This window comes from Oryzias melastigma, linkage group LG10, assembly GCF_002922805.2.
Source record: "Oryzias melastigma strain HK-1 linkage group LG10, ASM292280v2, whole genome shotgun sequence".
Lineage (NCBI taxonomy): Eukaryota > Metazoa > Chordata > Actinopteri > Beloniformes > Adrianichthyidae > Oryzias > Oryzias melastigma.
In genome coordinates this window covers 15209046-15227651 of record NC_050521.1, presented here as the reverse complement: position 1 = coordinate 15227651, position 18606 = coordinate 15209046, and the positions used below count along the sequence as shown (strand labels likewise).

General features: G+C 39.4%; 3 protein-coding genes across 4 annotated transcripts; 2 read left to right on the top strand and 1 right to left on the bottom strand.

The window, feature by feature from the left end:
* Positions 1-935: 935 nt before the first annotated feature.
* On the top strand, positions 936-3877 carry si:ch1073-291c23.2 (uncharacterized protein LOC799862 homolog; the record flags this gene model as incomplete). Its single annotated transcript, XM_036214085.1, is given in 6 exon segments — positions 936-1144; positions 1227-1334; positions 1788-1844; positions 1923-2057; positions 2142-2255; positions 3070-3877. Coding segments are annotated over 6 exon segments (588 nt in total). The 3' UTR covers positions 3121-3877.
* Positions 3878-4467: 590 nt separating this feature from the next.
* aldob (aldolase b, fructose-bisphosphate) lies at positions 4468-6979 on the bottom strand. Its single transcript, XM_024283424.1, has 9 exons — positions 6851-6979; positions 6176-6288; positions 5885-6096; positions 5743-5797; positions 5509-5669; positions 5352-5435; positions 5104-5278; positions 4811-5010; positions 4468-4589 (listed from the first exon to the last, which is right to left on the bottom strand). The coding sequence occupies exons 2-9, from the start codon at positions 6285-6287 to the stop codon at positions 4494-4496; spliced, it is 1095 nt and encodes a 364-aa protein (XP_024139192.1). The 5' UTR covers position 6288; positions 6851-6979; the 3' UTR covers positions 4468-4493.
* On the top strand, positions 6812-18492 carry rnf20 (ring finger protein 20, E3 ubiquitin protein ligase). Of its 2 annotated transcripts, none has more exons than XM_024283407.2 (22): positions 6812-6941; positions 10459-10639; positions 10741-10809; positions 10909-11007; positions 11144-11291; positions 11389-11574; positions 11692-11807; positions 11884-12030; positions 12114-12188; positions 12701-12820; positions 12908-13087; positions 13161-13296; positions 13382-13503; positions 13618-13774; positions 13857-14175; positions 14355-14472; positions 15777-15926; positions 16028-16240; positions 16349-16474; positions 16548-16688; positions 17571-17675; positions 17899-18492. In XM_024283407.2, exons 1-22 carry the CDS (start codon positions 6922-6924, stop codon positions 18073-18075), a joined length of 3105 nt encoding a protein of 1034 aa, XP_024139175.1. In that variant the 5' UTR covers positions 6812-6921; the 3' UTR covers positions 18076-18492. The 2 variants fall into 2 exon arrangements, with proteins under 2 accessions (XP_024139175.1, XP_024139177.1); XM_024283409.2 differs by lacking the exon at positions 6812-6941 and adding an exon at positions 10046-10184.
* The last annotated feature ends 114 nt before the right edge of the window (positions 18493-18606 follow it).

Genomic DNA, 18606 nt, shown 5'->3' with positions numbered 1-18606 from the left:
ACCATGTTGGTGACCCCTGATTTAGACCCTTTCCACTTCAATGATGCTACTGACAGCTGAACAGGATATGTAATCACACAGGTAGCATTCAGTATCAACATGGAATGGATTGAGCTCCGGAGAACGATCCACACTACAAACTCCATAGTTAAAAATGACCCAAGTTAGGTTGTTTGAACCCAACTCAGTTTTTTTGCTATTAAAAAAAAAAAATCACAAAATTCCTACAACCAAAAAAATAAATAGAAAAAAAATACTCTAAAAAGTAACCCAGAAATATAGCCTTGTTTCTAACTCAAGAAATGGATTTAAGAAATTACCTAAGTATTTTAACACCACATGCTTTTACACACCTATGGTTATGAAAGGGATTTTTTAATTTTATTATTGTGTGTACTTTTTTAGTTTTATTTTGAAGTCAAACTGCAAAGGAAGTGGTTTAGAGTTTCAAGACGTCATATCCGAATAGAGCTAGGGGAAAAAAAAACCATTGAAGTCACGTGACGTGACCACAGTCGGATCTCTGTTATTCAGTAATTTTTAAAGTAGTCTTTCTAATACATTTACTGCTGGTCTGAAAACTAGTCCAACACATAAAGAAAAAAATCCACCTTTATATTTTCGTTTCTGCTTAGCTGTTTTTTGTCGGAATAATTGGTGAAAAACAACAGTCGTAAAGAATAAAGCCACTCCTTTTTATTAAAAAAAAAGGAAAGAAATCTCACATTTCAAAAATTATTTTCCTCCCACGTACGATACCACAGCTCTCTTATCAGTTCATAGAAAAACTTTAGGTGAGTTACTTGGTGTTTTCCCGCGCTCTGATGCCATTTTCGTGCTTTTTTCTTTTCTTTTTTTCTTTTTTTTTTTTTTTCTTCATTTCTGCCTACAGCAAATAATTTCACTTCGCTTCTATTCCCTCTCCGTGTGTGTAGATTTCCTGGAAGCAAAAACTTTGCTGGAAAACACTTTGAAGCTTTTGAGGAACTCTTGTCCTCAGCAGATTCCTGAAACTCTGACCATGGAGGAAACAGAGACACCAAGACAGAGATCCACTGGAGAAGCTGGGCGTGAGGAGGGCAGATTGCTGGGAACCAGCAAACCTCTGCACCGCTTTGTCCAAAAGGAGCCCAGAATATTTGGGGTAATTCCTGCATCTGTAATGGCATTATGAATTCAGTGACTTCCTAAATAACTGCCCATCATCTGTGTTTGTTCTCCTTCAGGTTGTCCTTGTGATATTTGGCAGTACTGAGCTGCTCATGGGGTTTCCTCTGTATGCAAACGGTGATGATTCTCTCACAGTCTATGTTCCCTTCTGGCTGGGAGGTCTGGTAAACAACTGTTTTCGGATTTTGTGGCATTTAAAAATGAGTCCTATTATAGTCAGTGGAAAATAAGATTTGTCAATTCTATTTTTAAAAACATTTTTTGTTGGCATTACAAGTGTGTTGTGTTCACAAGTAAATACCAGTTAATAAATAGAGCTGGAGAAAATAATGCTGGGCAGAGGACTTTAAGGATCAGGTTTGACAAAATATTTTTGTTTAAAAAATCAATTTTGTGCATGAAGAAATAAATTAATAGGTCTTAACAAAATCTAGTTTAAACCCTTTACATAAATCTGAATGCTTTACCTGCATTTAGGAGGCATTTCTTTGCAAAGGAGGATGTCATGAATAAGGATTTTAAATGTCATGAGTTGAAGCTTTGAAATTAACAGAACAGACACATTTTTTTGGAATGTGTTGTGATTGTAAATAGACTAATTTTACTGTTTTTTTAAGTTTCTTTCAAGTGGAATCCTGTCCATTTACACAGACTTGCATCCATCCAAGAAGATGGTACGTGTGCTTTCTGTCTTGTCGCTGTGGTATTGATGATGTATTGTCAGTAATCGTGCAAAACTGCTGTTTTCCCAGGTGACCGTGTGTCTGGCCATGTATGTGGTCTCCATGTTGTCAATATTCATCTCTTTGGGGTTAAGGATACATGTAATCGAGTCGTTCCTTTTCCATTCTTACATCATGTCTAACCCATGGTCTTACAACCGTTATGTGAGTTGTACTGTTGTACTGTTATGTTGTGTACAGTAAATCAGTTGTTTAAGCACTCACAGACGGACAACACTGTTGTTGCAGATACAAGCTTCAAGCATTGACTGCATCCTGGTGGCAACGTCACTCTGCGTGTTTGGGCTCCTCATCTTTTTGTCCACAATCGCACGACTTGCACTGAAGTCCAGCCGCACTCAGGTATAGTTTTTTTAATATTATCATAAGATAATTGCTTTAAAACTTGACATTAGGGTCTGAAAAACATGTTTATTTTAATTTTGTAGCTTCCATCCATTTTCCAAACCCACTTAATCCCTTTAGGGGTGATGGGGTTGCTGGAGCCTATCCCAGCCACTGTTGGCTGAGCCACACAACTTGCACAGCCACAGCTAGGGGGTAAATTTAGAGACAGCAATTAATCCATGAAGCATCTTTTTGGATGGTGGGAAGTAGATTGAGAAATGCAGGAAGAGAACAAATAAATTTCATGATCACAACTGGGATTTGAACTAGGGCCTTCGCGCTGTGAGTGCTAACCGCTATGCAGCCCAAATTTAGCACACCTAAAAGGCAAATTGTAGGAAAAAAAGGCTTTTTCTAACCAAATTTGATCATTTTCTTTTCATTAAATCACTAATTTCGTTTTTAATCAAATGTTACATCAAGTAAATGTAGGAAAAAACATTGTCGTTCTCTTTGATTTGGAAGAATTTTGGCATATTCTTCCTTCACATTTTTTTTTTTTTAGCAATATAGATGGATTTGACTCTTTTGAAGAGTTTTGCTTTGTCTCAGGTTATGATTTAAATCAAAGATGTAAAATTCAGACAAATAAAGTTGCAGTAAAAAGCTTGTGCGATGACTTGATAAAAACATGTTTGCCTTTACTGCAGTACGGATTGAGTTGAAAACCATCCAGGATATGACGCTTTATCTGTGCAAATTGTGATATTTTGTATAAAAGGCCCTAACTTTTTCTCTACATGTTCTCCCTCTTAATTTTGGACATTAGTTGATCGTCCATCACGTTCCACCACCACAGGGGGACACGGCATCAGACTAGGAACCTTCTGAAGCATCTACATATAAAGAGTACCACTGTCAAAAAGAAGAATTTTTGTCATTTTAACCACATAATCTCATTTTATTTAGAAACTGGTATTAAAATCCACTTTTTATAAAGGAAATATTCTAACAAAAGTATATTATTGTGTTTAACTGCTTGGGAGAGAATATAAAACCCTTTCATGTTATGTGTGACTGTGAACTGCATCCTGTGTGCTCTTTCCCAGTTTGAGCTTTCCCAACACCCCACATTTAGAACAGAATTGTGCCAAATCATGGTCATTGAGGAAAGCAGAGGAAGAAAAGGTGTTCTACCAAGTCATACTTGGAAACACAGACAGCAGGTTTGGATTTTAACTCTTTACTTGACCATGTTACAGAAAGAAAAAAAAACATAAAATCACTTTATAAATCTCTTTTAAAGTCGTTTAGGTTGTTTTCACACATAAAAAGAAAGTTTATTGCGACATTGTCATATGTCAATTGGAACAAATAAAGACAAAACAGAAGATTTTTCAAAGATGCTTCTTATTATGCAACTCCTAAAGGGACATTTAAGTAAAAATAAAGAAGTGTTGTTTCTTGTGAATATGAGAAAGTATCAAACTAGGGGGTCATTTCTTTTCTGAGTCAGTTACCTGAAAATGACATTACATGAGATATTTTGTTTTACTTTTGGACTTACCTACAAAGACATTGGAGTCCTATATACTGTCCCTTCAGAGGCTCCGTATTTTATGGACAACTAATACTTTTAAAATATATATACATATATGCATTTTATTTTATTTTTTTGGTTGGAGCTCCTCAAAATTTGACCTCCCTGCCTGTTTTTCACTTCTCTCTGCATTCTGTCACCTCGTTCTGATTGGCTGAACACACCTGATTCCAGGTAATCAGCCACAAGAAGTGCAGCTGGTAAACAGACAGAGGTAGAGTTTAAGGATCAGGTCCTGAGTTAGAGACTCCAGTATTCATTGAAAATGTGAATAGTTTCAATCTCCCACTATAGGGATTTGACTGAGCTGGAATGGAACATTACATTTTGGTTGTTTTATGTGATGTAACACTTGTAAATATTTTCAATTACATAATAAAATATATAGACTCTGCAGCCGCCTTGTTTTATTTTGACAGATTTCCACATGATGTAATTAGATTCTGGAGTTGCGATTAAAAAAAATTGCAAAATTCTTGAATGTTTTAGTATTTTAATGTATTTAAAGTCATTTCATCAAGTAGAGATAAAGTAGCTCAACATTTTGCCGGAAGTCTTCTTGGTGTTGGTCATGTGGGGGAATGATGTTTGGCCCCTGCTTTTATTTTTATGTTTTTTTTTTTTGTGTTTTTTTTTACAAGTGTTCACTGGGTTTAATAGACGTAGTTGGAAGTGTGGAGAGACTGCATGGACGACTGGTCGGCTGCACCTGAAGGCTTGTACTCTCCTTTGGAAGCCAGGCTATTGATCTGATGGGAGCAAAGGAGAGGGACAAAGTCACATATGAGCGTTAATCATCAGCCAGGGAACATGCACCGCATCAGTGCAACATCCAGCAAAAAGCTTTCCAGCATCAATCATTGACCAGACACATGATAAGAAGTATTTCGGAGCCAGTTTTGTGCACAGATCATCACACATAGATGTGATTGGTTTGATCCAATAAAAGTTCGTCCGTTGGGAGACTTGCCTTGGCCCGGAGGCAGAAAGCATCCCGTGCGGCCTTCTTGTTGGCTGCTTTTCCCTCCCAGGCTGCAAGAGCAGACGCCTGGAGCGCACGGCCGTAGGAGAAGGTCAGCTTCCACGGGCGATGGAGGGGCACCTGGTTGATGGCGTTCAGGTTAACAGAGGCCTCCTCCTCACTCTGGCCTCCAGACAGGAAGCAGATGCCTGAAAAGATGTTTCAGAACAAAAGCATGCACTTGGTGAACTCCTCTGTTTTACAAACGCTTGTTGTGGTGAAAGGCCTCATTAGGGACTTACCGGGGACTGAGGCGGGAACAGTGCGCCTCAGAGCAGTCACCGTAGCCATGGCAACCTCTTGAGGGGTGTATTTCTTAGAGCAGGCGTGTCCAGCTGTGACCATGTTGGGCTTCAGCAGAGTGCCCTCCAAGTACACGTGATGGTCTGACAGAGCCTTGTAGGTGGCAGCCAGGACCTGCAAAGCACCATAATGAGATAAGAAGCTGTGCTTTTTTTGAGAAAATTCTGATTTTAAGACCAAAACAAACCTTTTCTGTCACATACTGGCACTTCTGCAGGTCGTGGTCACCATCAGGCAGGATCTCTGGCTCCACGATGGGCACCAGACCGTTCTGGTGGAGATGCAAACAAGTAAATTAGGAAATGATCACATATGAATCGATGGAAAAGCGTAATGCTGCACACCTGTTGGCAGATACTCGCGTATCTGGCGAGGACGTTGGCGTTCTCTGCAATGGCGAGAGCTGACGGGCAGCCATTGGAGATCTTCAGCACACACCTCCACTTAGCAAAGTCGCAGCCGTCTTTCTTGTACTGGGCGCATCGCTCCGACAGACCATCAAGACCTTAAAGAAGACGGTGGGACTTTAAACCTGGAAGACATTTTTCACTTATTTCTGACCAGCATCTTCATTTTACCCTGAGTGGTTGTCTCTCCATTAGTTCCGCCAAGTTCAGCTGTGCCTTTGTCCACCTACATCCAAAACAAAAGCATGAACCACTGACGTGTGAAGTTGTTTCACTTTTAAAACCTAAAATGTTAAAGCGAGAGTCTCCTCACCTTGATACCAACAACAATGCCTTTCTCCTTGATGACCTGAGGGAAAAGCTTGCCGTTGTCTGCCTTCTGGTAGAGGGTCTCGTGGAAGAAAATGACCCCACCAATGTTGTTGGCGATCGACGGATCGCTGGAGAAAAGGATGTCACGGAAGCAGCGGCGGTTCTCCTCTGTGTTCTCCACCTTGATGTTCTGCAGGCGTTTAGCCATGGTTCCTGCACAGAGAGGAGCAGCATTTGGGTTACTGCTGCTACTGTTAGTACTCTGTCAGTAACACTGACAACTGAGGCTGACCTGTTGATTCATCTGCAGCCAGGATTCCCTTTCCTGAAGCAACGATTCTCTGAGCAATGTCAGAGAGCTCCTTCTTCTTCTCTGGAGACAGGTATGTATACTGATGGGTCATCCTGGAGAGGCAGAAAGAGTAGGGAAAAGTTATTAATTGGATCAGTAGTGGATAATCGCAGATTTATAATAGACTAAAAGTAAGAACAAAAAACTGCAACATCCTGCTTTTCTTGTTCCACCACTGCAGACAAATATTTGGCTTGCAGGGTTGAACTTTGGCCTGTAAAACAGATCACTTCTTTCCATGTGCAACACAAGTTCATAGTTCACATGAAGTCAACTGCTAGGTTTAACCAGGAATGCATTGCCTAAACTCGTTGCCAAACGTATTATTGTTATTATTTCATGCAGTAGAGTAATAAATGAGTTTGGGAGGTGTGCAAATGGAAACCCAAAAAAGACATAAAAACGTGTTTTTTTAAAGAATAATTATATTCTAAATTCAAAAAATGCAAATGAACCATATCAAATTAGATGCAATATGCAGATTTTAAAGTAATAGATCAAATTGAAGTCACTTTTTGCACACTTTTAGAGAGAAACAAACAATTTAACTTTTGCAGGTTTCTCTGCACAAACCAGATGAAAACATAGCAAAAAAAAACTAAATATGCGTCTTACTTGAGAGTTGTTTTTTTCAACGAGGACACGTGGAGTGACACACGGAGCTGCACAGCTTCCAGACAGGAAAGATGAAGAAGGCAGATGTTCGGTAACGCGCCGCCTTTATAGCGCCTACTCGGGACAGAGGGGGAGGTGCCCGTGTGATGGTAGGGGTGGGAGTCGAACCGACGAGGCCGTTTGTCTGATCAGGCAGACTGGACGATCGATGTTCTTTTACGTCATTTTCAGAGATTGTTGTCAAAAGCAAGAAACTGAACAGCGCGTGTGTTTATGGTCAGTGCGCGCGCGAGGGACCAAGGTCCTGCTGTAGCCACGCCCCCCTCGCCTGCTGCTCACTCTGAGCTCATGTGTTGAAATGTGAACAAAGAAGGCATCTGTAATGTTGCAACGAAGGTTTATCATTCCCTCCTGTCGTGAAGAAACTGAACTACAGAGTTCTGAACATGACATTCCCAAATTGTTCCGTCAAGTTAATAATTTGTGGGCACACATTAGCATTTTGTTAGCAATTATGGGCACATAAATTAGTATTTAAGTGCACAAACTAGCCATTTATGCGTACAAATTAGTTTTTTTGTGCGCACAAATTAATATTATGTGTGCAAAGAACATTTTTTGTGCACACAAATACATTTTTTTCTGCGAAATTAGCATTTTGTGTGCACAAAGTTGTAGTTTGTGTACACAAATTAGCATTCTGTCTGCAAAATTAGCATTTTGTTCTCACAAATCAGTATTTTGTGCACACAGATTAGCATTAGTTTAGCAAATAATAATTTTTGTGTACAATAATTACAATTTTGTGACCACAAGCTAGCAGTTCCTTTCTTTTTGTGGGCCCCACTTGGCATGTTGAGCACTCAAATGCAAAAAAAGTAGTCATTAAGTTAGTAAATTAAAATTTAGTGCATACATATCAGTATTTTGTGGTCAAAATTAGCATTTTGTGTGCAAAAATTAGTGTTTTGTGGCCACGAGTTAGTATATTACATTTTGAGGGCACAAATTAGCATTTTGTGTAAACAAGTTAGAATTTGTATTTGTTTTCTACAAACTAGTAGTAGTAACAGATGAGACTATAGTTCTGATTTGTACACACAAAATGCTAATTTGTGGCTACAAAATACTAGTTTGAGTACACAAAATACCAAATTGTGGCCACACATTATTAATTTGTTGAAACAAGTCATAAATTCTGTCCAGGGTTTCATTGTGAACAACACTTGCAGCTGCAACAAAGCAGAAGCCTTTGATGCACATTTGATCTACTGATTAAATAAATGCACATCGTAGCTGTTCTGTTTCCAATGATAACATGTTTAAAGGAAACCGTTTCCGTTCATACAAACTGAATGAGCAGTTGCAGTTTTTCAAAACCCGCATCTGTTTTGCATATGTAGGTGCAAGTCAGTTGTGTCATAAGTTAAAAGTTGTTGCATGGATTGCTCTCAATTGAAGATTTTGAAAATTGGCCTCTGTGACAGAAAAATCTTTGAGCCTAAATGTCAGGTTGCATTTGCAATTCGAAAATAATGGCCAGCAAGTTTTTACGCAACCTAGACTCTGAACTCTGTGCAATGTCCCTTTTACGCAGCAGATAAGCAGAGTTTAGTTTTATGAGTTCAGCAGCTTTTCATTTAAAAAATACTTTTTTGCACAAGCACAGAGGGAAAAGATATTTAGTTTCCCAATCAGGTCAACCCAGTCACTTAGTGGGAATGCATATAATAATGATTTATTAGTAACATCCTTATGCTTGTTGTTGAATGAATACATGTTTACGTTTTCATTCCTGATGGAAGATTACCAGCTTCAAATCTCTAAAACCTCAAGCCTTTTGATAATTTAGGAATTTGTGATCCCGAGGTTAAAAAAAAGTCAAGAATCATCATGTGATCTTCTGGTTTTGTCATGTGGAAACATTGTGGACTTTACTCTAGTTTCAGGGAAAAGGGGACTGATGATGAAAATTGGAGATGAAGTGAGTGTTACCACCGTTCTGATATTAAAATTAAGATATTTTGTTTATGGTTATATAAAAGACTGGTGTTATTATCCAAACTGGAAAACGACTCAGGTTTTAGTTCAGTCTAATGATAAACAAAGGGATCTTCTTTACTTTGCAAAAAGTTGAAATGGTAATTTATATCCAGCCAACTTCTTGAAAGAAATATAGAAGTAAGACAATCCACAGCAAAACAAAAAGAAAAAAAAATAATTTAATGGCATTATTTAAAAACAGGTAAAATATGGTAGAGCAGAAACTAAATATGCAACATTTTCTTAAGGATTGCCCTTCTTATGGCAAATATGAGAGATAATGACATTCATTTTTATAAAAGGCAATTAACCCATTAACCTTTTTTTTAACAAAAATTAATTCAGCATCACTTTTGAGGGAAAAGCTTCCACATTGTTATGAGCCTTTCTCAGTTTGACGGGAGAGCTAAAAAGAAACATTGATTCATTATTGCTTACTAAATAACTGAATATATTGTATATATTTTCAATATATTCAGTATATTCTGTATTGAATATATTTAATTTGAAAACATATAATTTCTACCGTAAGTTCAATCAAACTCTCATGTTGTGGAAACATAGAAAGAAGGATGGAAACTGTTATCTGAGGGGAATTATTCCCCTGTACAATCAAAGAGTATCTTGATATATGTTATCTGTTTCGCAAACACTTCCTCTCCTGCCCCCTCTTCATGTGAACACACCTAACTTGCTCTATATGGCTTTAGGTACTTTACTGTTTGCACTTAAGCTTATTACAGTGTTTTGAGAAATAAGTTCATACATTAACAATTTTGTTACACTGGTATTGTTATGTTGGGGTTGTAAGGAGCAAGCTACTGTGAGAGAGTGTAAACAAAGAGATTATGGGATATTAATGAAGCCTTACTTTCTGAATTTCTGATTAACTTTTTTCTCTCTGCTGAAACAATGTCTTACAAAATGACACTGTTTTTTATTTACTGGAAAAACTGCATAATCATAATTAAAATGACCACTGGGAATGTCTTTGCAACATATCAATATTTTATTGGACCAGGACTTTAAGTACATTTTTGGGCTGCTTTCAGATAACATCCCTGTGCAGTAGTTGACGATGTGCAGTGCTTTTTTAAAGCCAAACACCAAACGAACAAATGACAAGCAATATGTCCTCCTGGACATTAGAGGGCGCAGTGTCCACAGTCTACTGTAGAGTCCACTAAAAGTGTTCTTCGGAAGTGAATAGCACTTCCGTTTCCTCTGGCCACGGAGCCGCAATATCAACATCCACAGACGGGCAAATTTTACCTACTAACGGTTGAAGTTGGTAAGATTTGAGTGTAGATTAACGCCTAAAATACGACAAAGCTACATGTTTAATTTATCAGTTCATAATTTAATACAAACAAAGATGTTAGCTAAAGTTGGTGAATGGCTAACGTTAGCATAACCACGTCTTGCCCCAAACAGACGATTTGAGCTTTTAATTTCCTTGGATTATCTGTTTTTTGGGGTTCAGACTGATCGTATCGTTTATTTAAATTAATTTTCTTGTACAATCCGAATCCATACTCAAATTCTCTGTGGGTTTCTTGTCTCAGAAGTCCGAGGATGTCGGGGCAGAAGCGTCCTGCAGACTCCGGGGGGCCATCGTCCTCCGGTGCCCCACCGGAGAAGCGGAGGGAGAAGGAAGGAGAGGAGGGAGGTGCTGGTGTCAGTAGCGCTGCTGGGGGGAGCACCGCTGTGGAAACAGTCATCAAATTGGGAGGAGTGTCAAACTCTGTAAGGCCTTTCAGATGTCTAGTAATATCTTCAAATATCTAGTCTCAAAACAAGATTGTTTATGTGTTAATGGCTTTACTTTTGTTAATGTTATTTTTCAGGAAGAACAAGACATCAAAGCTCTTCAAGCTAAAAACAGAAAGTTGGGAGAAGCTCTTGATCAAAGACAGGTTTGTTACTTTTTTCTTTTAGCAAATTTAGCATTTTACACACATCTAATCCTAATCATTTTGATAATTTAACGAACTGGATTGTTTATTTTTCTGCAGGTGATTGAAGATGAGCTGCGGGAGCGTATTGAAAGACTGGAGACCCGACAGGCTACCGATGATGCCAGTCTATTGATCCTTAACAGATACTGGAACCAGGTAAATATTCACAAATAAAAAGGGGCATTTGCTAGATTTTCTCTTGTAGCGTGTCCTTTTTTGGTCAATGTTGATTATTACTTCTTCGATTTTAAACTTTAGTTTCCAAATTGGGAAATCATGAATTTTCTTTCAGTTTGATGAAAACGTTCGACTGATCATCAGGCGATATGATCAAGCTAGCAGCGAACCTGAGAAATCTCCAACAGGCGAGGGACGAAGCTTGAAGCCTGAAACTCCAGAACCTGATGGCGACTCAAACCAGGAAAGAGCTAAAGACAGAAGTAAGGACTGTCCTATCTTTGAACATAAGTTATTAGGCATGATTTCACTTAGTAAAAGCACAAAATATTAACTTTACTTCCTGTATTTGTCATGTAGCCCATCAGGGAGAGACCTCCAATTCCTTTTTGGCCACGCTGGCCAGCAGCACCAGTGAGGAGATGGAGGCGGAGCTCCAGGAGAGGGTGGAGTCAAGTCAGAAGCAGGCCAATCGCGTGGTGGAAATCTATGAAAATCTGAAGAGCACTGTGGACCAGCTTCAGGCGGAGTTGGATTCAGGCGCTGGTGAGATTTTCTGTGGAGGAACACAGGACGATTGTAGTTTGGAGTCGATTTAGAACACAAAATCAAAGAAAGCCATTCAGCTCACACATTTTTAATATTCTCTCAAATTTGTTTCAGAGGGTACTTTGTGGCAGGTGGTGTCCAAGCTGAATTCCCTACTGACCAGTGAAAATGAACGGCTTCAGCAGCTGACAGAGGATCTGAAGCAGAAGCACAGTCACATGACCAGCGAGGTAATGAGCTTTAATTATTATTTTTTTTTCTGGATTGTTAAAAAAAAAAGTCCTTATTCTCATCTGTCTGTATCAGTCTCGCGCCCTGGGTCGTGCCACAAACAAAGCAGAGCAGCGGGTCACAGAACTTCAAGCCCGCATTGAGGAGTTGCAGTGGGACATGGAGAAGATCCGCCGACGAGAGAACAGACTGAATGCTCACCTGAGTGAAATCCTGGAGAGGGTAGGAAAGATATTTGAGTCTGTTGCAAAAACCTAAATGATTTCAAAATATTTGTATCTTTTCTAATGTTACTACTTTCACAGGTAAACAGCAAAGGCTACAAAGTGTGTGGAGAAGCCAGCAGTGTATGCGGAACCATTACTATTAACAAAAGAAAGGTAAAAGTTTAGTTTTCTAATCTTAAATTTGGCAGATACTAATGCACTACTGATCAAAATCTTAAGTCTCATGTCTTGGTGTCCAGCTTTTTGGATCTTCTGTGCCAGCAAAATCTTCTTGGGGTTGACCACTTTAATATTTGTTCCGTAACCCTGAGGATCTTTTAAAAATGTGTAAGAGGCTTTTCTTATGCAGCTAACAGTCCTGCCATATTCAAAGAAATTGACCTTTTTTACCTTTACTATCAAGGATGACTAATTATTAGAAAATACCACTGAATGCAAATTTTGGCACAGATTCTGACTTTTACACACTGTGGTCTTAAACTTTTGATCAGCTGATGGACATTCTTGTTATTTTCAATAAATTGGCAGCTGAAAATATTTGTTCTCTTGCTCCTCTTTTTTTGCATTTTGAAGCTGTTTAGAACCTATTTAAGCTGTGATAAAAGCAAATTCTTCCATTTACTAACAGATCTTGTTGTCTTCTACCTATTATGCTTTCTTAACAGTTTGAGGAAATGAACAGCGAGTTGGAGGAGAACAGAGAACTGGCGGACAATCGCCTCATAGAGCTGCAGAAGCTCCAGCAGGACTTGCAAAATGTTCAACAAGAAAACAATAATGTGAAGGTATTATAGTGCCTGGATTAGAAATAAAAGTGGTTATATATTTTTAAAAAATAGCGTTCCAAACCTCTTTTTTTTTCTTCGTTTCAGACTGAGATTCTTAGTCGAGCTGAGGGTTTGGTCAAAGAGACATCCGAGTACCGCTGTCTGCAGTCACAGTTTTCTGTTCTCTACAATGAGTCACTGACTCTAAAGTCTCAGTTAGATGAGACACGGGCTCGCCTCAACACCACCAGGACAGCACGGCTTCGACAGCTGGAGCACATGGAGGTTCGTTCGGCATTTATGTACTATGGTCTTTCTTTGTTTCTATCGTACCCATTCTTATCTCCTCCGAGTGCAGAACGATGAGGTGGCTCTGCAGAGGAAGGTTCGGACAGAAGTGTTCCAGCTAGAGGACACGCTGGCTCAGGTGAAGAAGGAGTACGAGATGTTACGAATTGAATTTGAGCAGACTCTCGCTGCCAACGAGCAAGCAGGTAACAGGCTTGGTTCTTAACATGTGCAAGTAAAAAAATAACATTAGATCTGGATTTTTTAACATTTTATCCCTTCTTTTCTAAGGTCCAATCAACAGAGAGATGCGACATCTTATTAGTACACTGCAAACTCACAACCAGCAGCTAAAGGGAGAAGTTGTAAAATACAAGTTGAGACTGAGGGAGACACAAGCTGAGCTCAACAAGGTAAGTCACAACATAGTTCTGACATCAACCTGTCACCTGCAGGTCAAATTAAACTGTGGAGATATTTGCTGTCAACTCCAAAATCCTCCTGAAGACCTCTGGTTTTTCCTGTAGGTCTGCGCCTCAAAGGGAAGCAGCATCCTTCAGTCGCAGTCGAGCACTGAGATGGACGTGAAAGACGAGACCACCTCTCCATCTATCCCTGCAGTTTCTGGGGAACCTCCTGTCAAGACAGAGCCAGACAATGGTTCCTCCACACCCAGCAGCACAAGTATCTACCATCCTTATCATATTTTTCAATATATCACGATTTATTATATTTTCTTTAATAACTAGCGTTTGTCTTCCTGCAGGCGCTTCAGTGAAAACAGAGCCCGGTGTTGAGGCAGATGCCAGCGTAAAGGAAGAGGAGAAGGAGGAGAAGAAAGAGAAAGATGAAAAGAGGGAGAAGGACTTTATCAAGAAAGAGGAGAAAGAGAGGGAGCGGGAGAAAGAGAAGGAAAAAGAGAGAGAGAGACCCACCCGCAGCAGCGGGAGCAGCAATGTGATCAAAGAGGAGAAACCGGGGGGCAGCAGTCAGCCAGAAGAGTCGGCGGGGGAGCGCATTTCTATGACTGGGGGATCCAAGAGGAAGGAAATGGAGCAGCTGAAGATTATCCGAGCAGAGCTCAAGTATGTGGCAAATTTAAAAACTATTTTTTGTTGTTCTTTTCATGAAAACTTTTCTTTTCAAAATGTGAACAACGTCTCGCTAGTTTTTGGTTGTCAGGAGTGTATGGAAGTCTTATTTCTTCTTATTGTAGTTATTTATTCTTATGTCGATCTAATCCTGCCTTTCTATATAACTGCAGGAAAGCTCAGGAGTCCCAGAGAGAGATGAAGCTGCTGCTGGACATGTACCGCTCAGCTCCCAAGGAGCAGAGGGATAAAGTTCAGCTCATGGCTGCAGAGAAGAAAACAAAGTCAGAGGTAAGCGATGCTCCATGAGGTGTAGCTGCAGAACTGCAGAGAGATATTAAGGGAGGCAAAAAATAGAGTTGCTGTATGAATGAGTTAAACAGCATAAAAATATTATAAATGTGCTGCCAAATTTAAGATTTTCCTTTCAGTATGTGTGGAAAAACCGCTTCATATACTGGGTAAAATCATCCTTCTCAAAACAAGATTTTCCTTGTTGTTAGTACAATAAATCTGCCAGTAGAAGTAGTAGAATCTGTTTGGTCAGATTTTTTTGAGGAAAAAAAGGACTTATGTCCTGCCCATCTAGACAAAATAAAATCTTTAAATTCATAATAAACAATGGGATGCCACAATCCGGGATCAAAACCTAACCGTATGTTTACATCATTAAAGTGAATTGTATATATTGCTCTGGTGATTGCTAATATTATGTTGCAAAATAAGCATGAGTGGCTCAAAAAGTTTAATATATTTAAAGAAGCCATATTTATTTAATTTATACATGAATTTTTATACTCACCTCCCAAAAATATCATTTTTAAGCACTACAACAGTCTAACTTTCTTTTTTTCTATACCACAGTCATCTTAGATTAGACTGATACATTTTAAGAAATATTTGTCTTAAAAAATGTATGTAAATTATGAGTCAAATAAAATGTAATTGTTTCTCTAAAATAAATCAACTCTGTTTCTAAGAACAAGACCATTCATTAATAAAACATCTGTTAAAAGAATATTATGTAAAATGATAAAAACTTGTTTCATCATGCTTTCAAGATCTAACAAAATATTCAAGATTTACTGTATCAAAACAAGTCCTTGGATCTTGCTGAAAAGTTGATAAGTTAGTTTAGTCTAATATCAAGTGTAATAATATATTTAAAGAGTAACCAAACCAGGAAGTTGGAGGCTGACTCCACCCACAGCCGAAATTTGAAAATCCAGACAGAGGGGGTGGGGCTTGGGGGCTGGACTGTTATCATTACTGGAGCTGCAGACCATGATGTCAGACTTCTGAAACTTACATGGTTTCACCAATCACAAAACTCAACTGTAATTCCTCGTTTCAACCTGTAGGGGGCAGCACACGGACGATTTTTGACTATATTTTGAAGAATTAAACAGTTTAATTTCAATTTGTCAAAAAATTGGATATGACCTTCAGACTACACTTTAAAAGCCCCATTTATAGATGTCAACAGCCAAAAAAAGTTAATTTAGGGTTTGGGTACTCTTTAAACTTGACAATATTTGTTTAGATTTTTATGTTTTCTGAGCAGCCTATTTAAAGTGTTGCATCTCTGCTTTCAGGCAGAGGAGCTGCGACAGAGGCTGAGGGAACTGGAGGAGAGGGAGAGGAGGGAGGGCAAGAAAATGGCAGATGAAGAGGCTCTGAGAAAGATCCGTTCTGTGGAGGAGCAGATCGACATTCTCAACAAGAAGTTGTCCATAGCCAAGCAGGTGTGTGTGAGCGGCTCGTTGGTTTAATCTTCACAAGCTTCCTGCCACCGTTCTTCATCTGCTCAGTTACTCACTCCCTGTTCCCGCTGCTCCGTCTGCAGGAGGAAGACGCTCTGCTGAGCGAGATGGACGTGACAGGCCAGGCCTTCGAAGACATGCAGGAGCAGAACATCCGCCTCATGCAGCAGCTCAGAGAAAAAGACGACGCCAACTTCAAGCTGATGAGTGAACGGATCAAATCCAACCAGATCCACAAGCTTCTCAAAGAGGAGAAGGAAGAGCTGGCGGACCAGCTTCTCACTTTAAAAACTCAGGTGGAAAACTTAAACCTGAAAAAAATATATATATAAAATTAGTGTTTTTGTGTGTGACAAACATCTATCATTTCTGTTTGTATTTGTGTCTTGCATGACCACATTCAGGTGGACGCACAGCTGCAGGTGGTGAGGAAGCTTGAGGAGAAGGAGCGCCTCCTACAGGGCACCATCAGCGCTGCTGAGAGAGAGCTGACCCTCAGGACGCAAGCATTAGACATGAACAAACGCAAGGTAATGGAACGCTCACAGTTGCAGTGTAAACTGTAATGAGTGGAGACTGAGACTCCGCCTCTCCCTCGTTTAGGCTCAGGAGTCGGCCATGACGTCGGAGGAGCTCCGAGGGCAGCTGGAGCAGGTTCAGCAGAAGCTGAAACTGGTCAGAGAGGAGGTTGTAGAGAACAGCATCTCCAGGGAAAAAGAGTCGTTCAACGCCCGCCGAGCTCAGGTACTAAACTCAAGAAGCTGCAGATCCTTTTGCTTTTCTTTCTTTTTCTGTTTTTATTCTCCAAATGGTTGTTGGCACTTATCTAAACTTCATTTCAGGTCAAAAACTGGGATTTTGTGTTTTTAATCTTCAAAGTACATCCCACTATGGGCCTTTTCCAAGAAGCAGTGTTTCATTTAGAAGCACTTAAGAAAACACACTTCTGTGGGAAACATTTACTCCTCAAACCTTCAGTACGGCGGCCCTGAAGTCCAAACCACATAAACAAATCACTCAACATAAAAATACATTAAATATCACAATAATACTTTAAAAAAAAGCAAAACAAATGTAAAAACATGACATTTTAGAAATCAAAACAAAATTCCAGAAACTAAAGCACAATCCAATAAATAATTGTTCAGGTTTTTATTTTTGATACATTTGCAACAATTTCAAAAGGACTTTTTTCACATTGTCATTATGGTTCAAATCGATCTCCACATACTAATAAGTTTTTTTATTAGTACGCAGCATATCCAGTATTGCGTCATGCCAAATAACTTTCGGTTAAAATAATGCACAAACATCATCATCCAATCAGCCTTGTCTCATAGTATCTATCTTTTCCAGCTTATTTTGTTTTATTTTTTTAACATTTCATTTTGAATTCTAGAAACGTTTTCTTTATTTTAGTGTTGTTGTTACACTGAATGATTATTATTGTGATTAGGACCACCATACTTTAAGTTTGCTTTTACACATTTACAGCGTTATCCTTCAAAATCTAATCCTTGATATGGTCATGTTTGAATTGGCCTGTAAGCATTTACCATTTGTTATTATGAGAAATCACCAAGATGGTTAAAACTGATTTTTTGGGGGGATTTTTTTTTCCATCAGGAGGACATATCTAAGATGAGGAGAAAGATTGAGAAGGCCAAGAAACCAGCTGAGAAAATCAGCAACGGAGACGACATCCTGAATGAAGAGATTAATGAGTACAAGGTGAGCTTCATGCTTTTTAAGTCCGACTCTAGATTAATATTTTTTTATGTCTACGATTGAGTGTTGAACATGGTTTTTGTATGTTCTGGTGCTTTGCTAAAGTTGGGCACATGCCCCAGATATTTCCATCCAACCTTTTGTGATTCGCTGACCCGGGCACAGAAATGTCCCGTGGCTTTTATTGTTTAAACCATTTCCTCTCTCTCTCTCCTCCATGTCTCAGGCTCGCCTGACCTGCCCGTGCTGCAACTCTCGGGTGAAGGACGCCGTTCTGACAAAGTGCTTCCACGTCTTCTGCTTCGAGTGCGTCAAGACTCGGTATGACACTCGTCAGAGAAAGTGTCCCAAGTGCAACGCGGCCTTCGGCGCCAACGACTTCCATCGCATTTACATCGGCTAAGCGCACTCCCCCCCTTCCTCTTCCTCGCTCCAGAAGCAGAGGAAGGAGGGTCGGCAGGATGTGGCACAAAGATTGCCTGAAGCAAGACTGAGCTCAGCACTCGTGTGCTTCACTCCTCCTGCAGGATTAGTGTAAAGTGACATCATGAAGGGGTGTTGAGTTTTTATTTTTAAACGATGACCAAAGCTTCTTCCTCCCAGTCTCCACTACTGTATTTGTACTTTTTCAATGCAGAAAAAAGTGTCTTGATCTCTTATTGAAAATGTGAGTGTGCGTGTAAACAGGATAAAAACAATGCAAAGAGAAAAAAAAGATATTCCTTAGTTTTACTGGTAGTTTGAATGTGTCTCTTCACAATTTTTCATTTCTCCTGTTTCATTTGTTGTCTGACAAGTTATTAAACTATTATCAAATGTGCCTTTTTATTTTTGTGTCATCTATAAACCAGGTTAGTGACTATAGTGTTTGATCCGGGTTACTAGAGCCCCATTCCCAGGGTGCAAATCTGAGTTTATCCCTGGGAAACTCAGA

Excerpts from the sequence above, each read along its gene's own strand:
- aldob (XM_024283424.1), bottom strand. The coding sequence starts at position 6,287 with ATGACCCATCAGTATACATACCTGTCTCCAGAGAAGAAGAAGGAGCTC. Across the intron at positions 5,279-5,351 it reads GCCAGTATGTGACAGAAAAG|GTCCTGGCTGCCACCTACAA; the intron begins GTTTGTTTTGGT and ends GGTGCTTTGCAG. Across the intron at positions 4,590-4,810 it reads CTTTCTGCCTCCGGGCCAAG|ATCAATAGCCTGGCTTCCAA; the intron begins GCAAGTCTCCCA and ends TGCTCCCATCAG.
- rnf20 (XM_024283407.2), top strand. The coding sequence starts at position 6,922 with ATGAAGAAGGCAGATGTTCG. Across the intron at positions 6,942-10,458 it reads ATGAAGAAGGCAGATGTTCG|AAGTCCGAGGATGTCGGGGC; the intron begins GTAACGCGCCGC and ends TTCTTGTCTCAG. Across the intron at positions 17,676-17,898 it reads AAGAGATTAATGAGTACAAG|GCTCGCCTGACCTGCCCGTG; the intron begins GTGAGCTTCATG and ends TCCATGTCTCAG.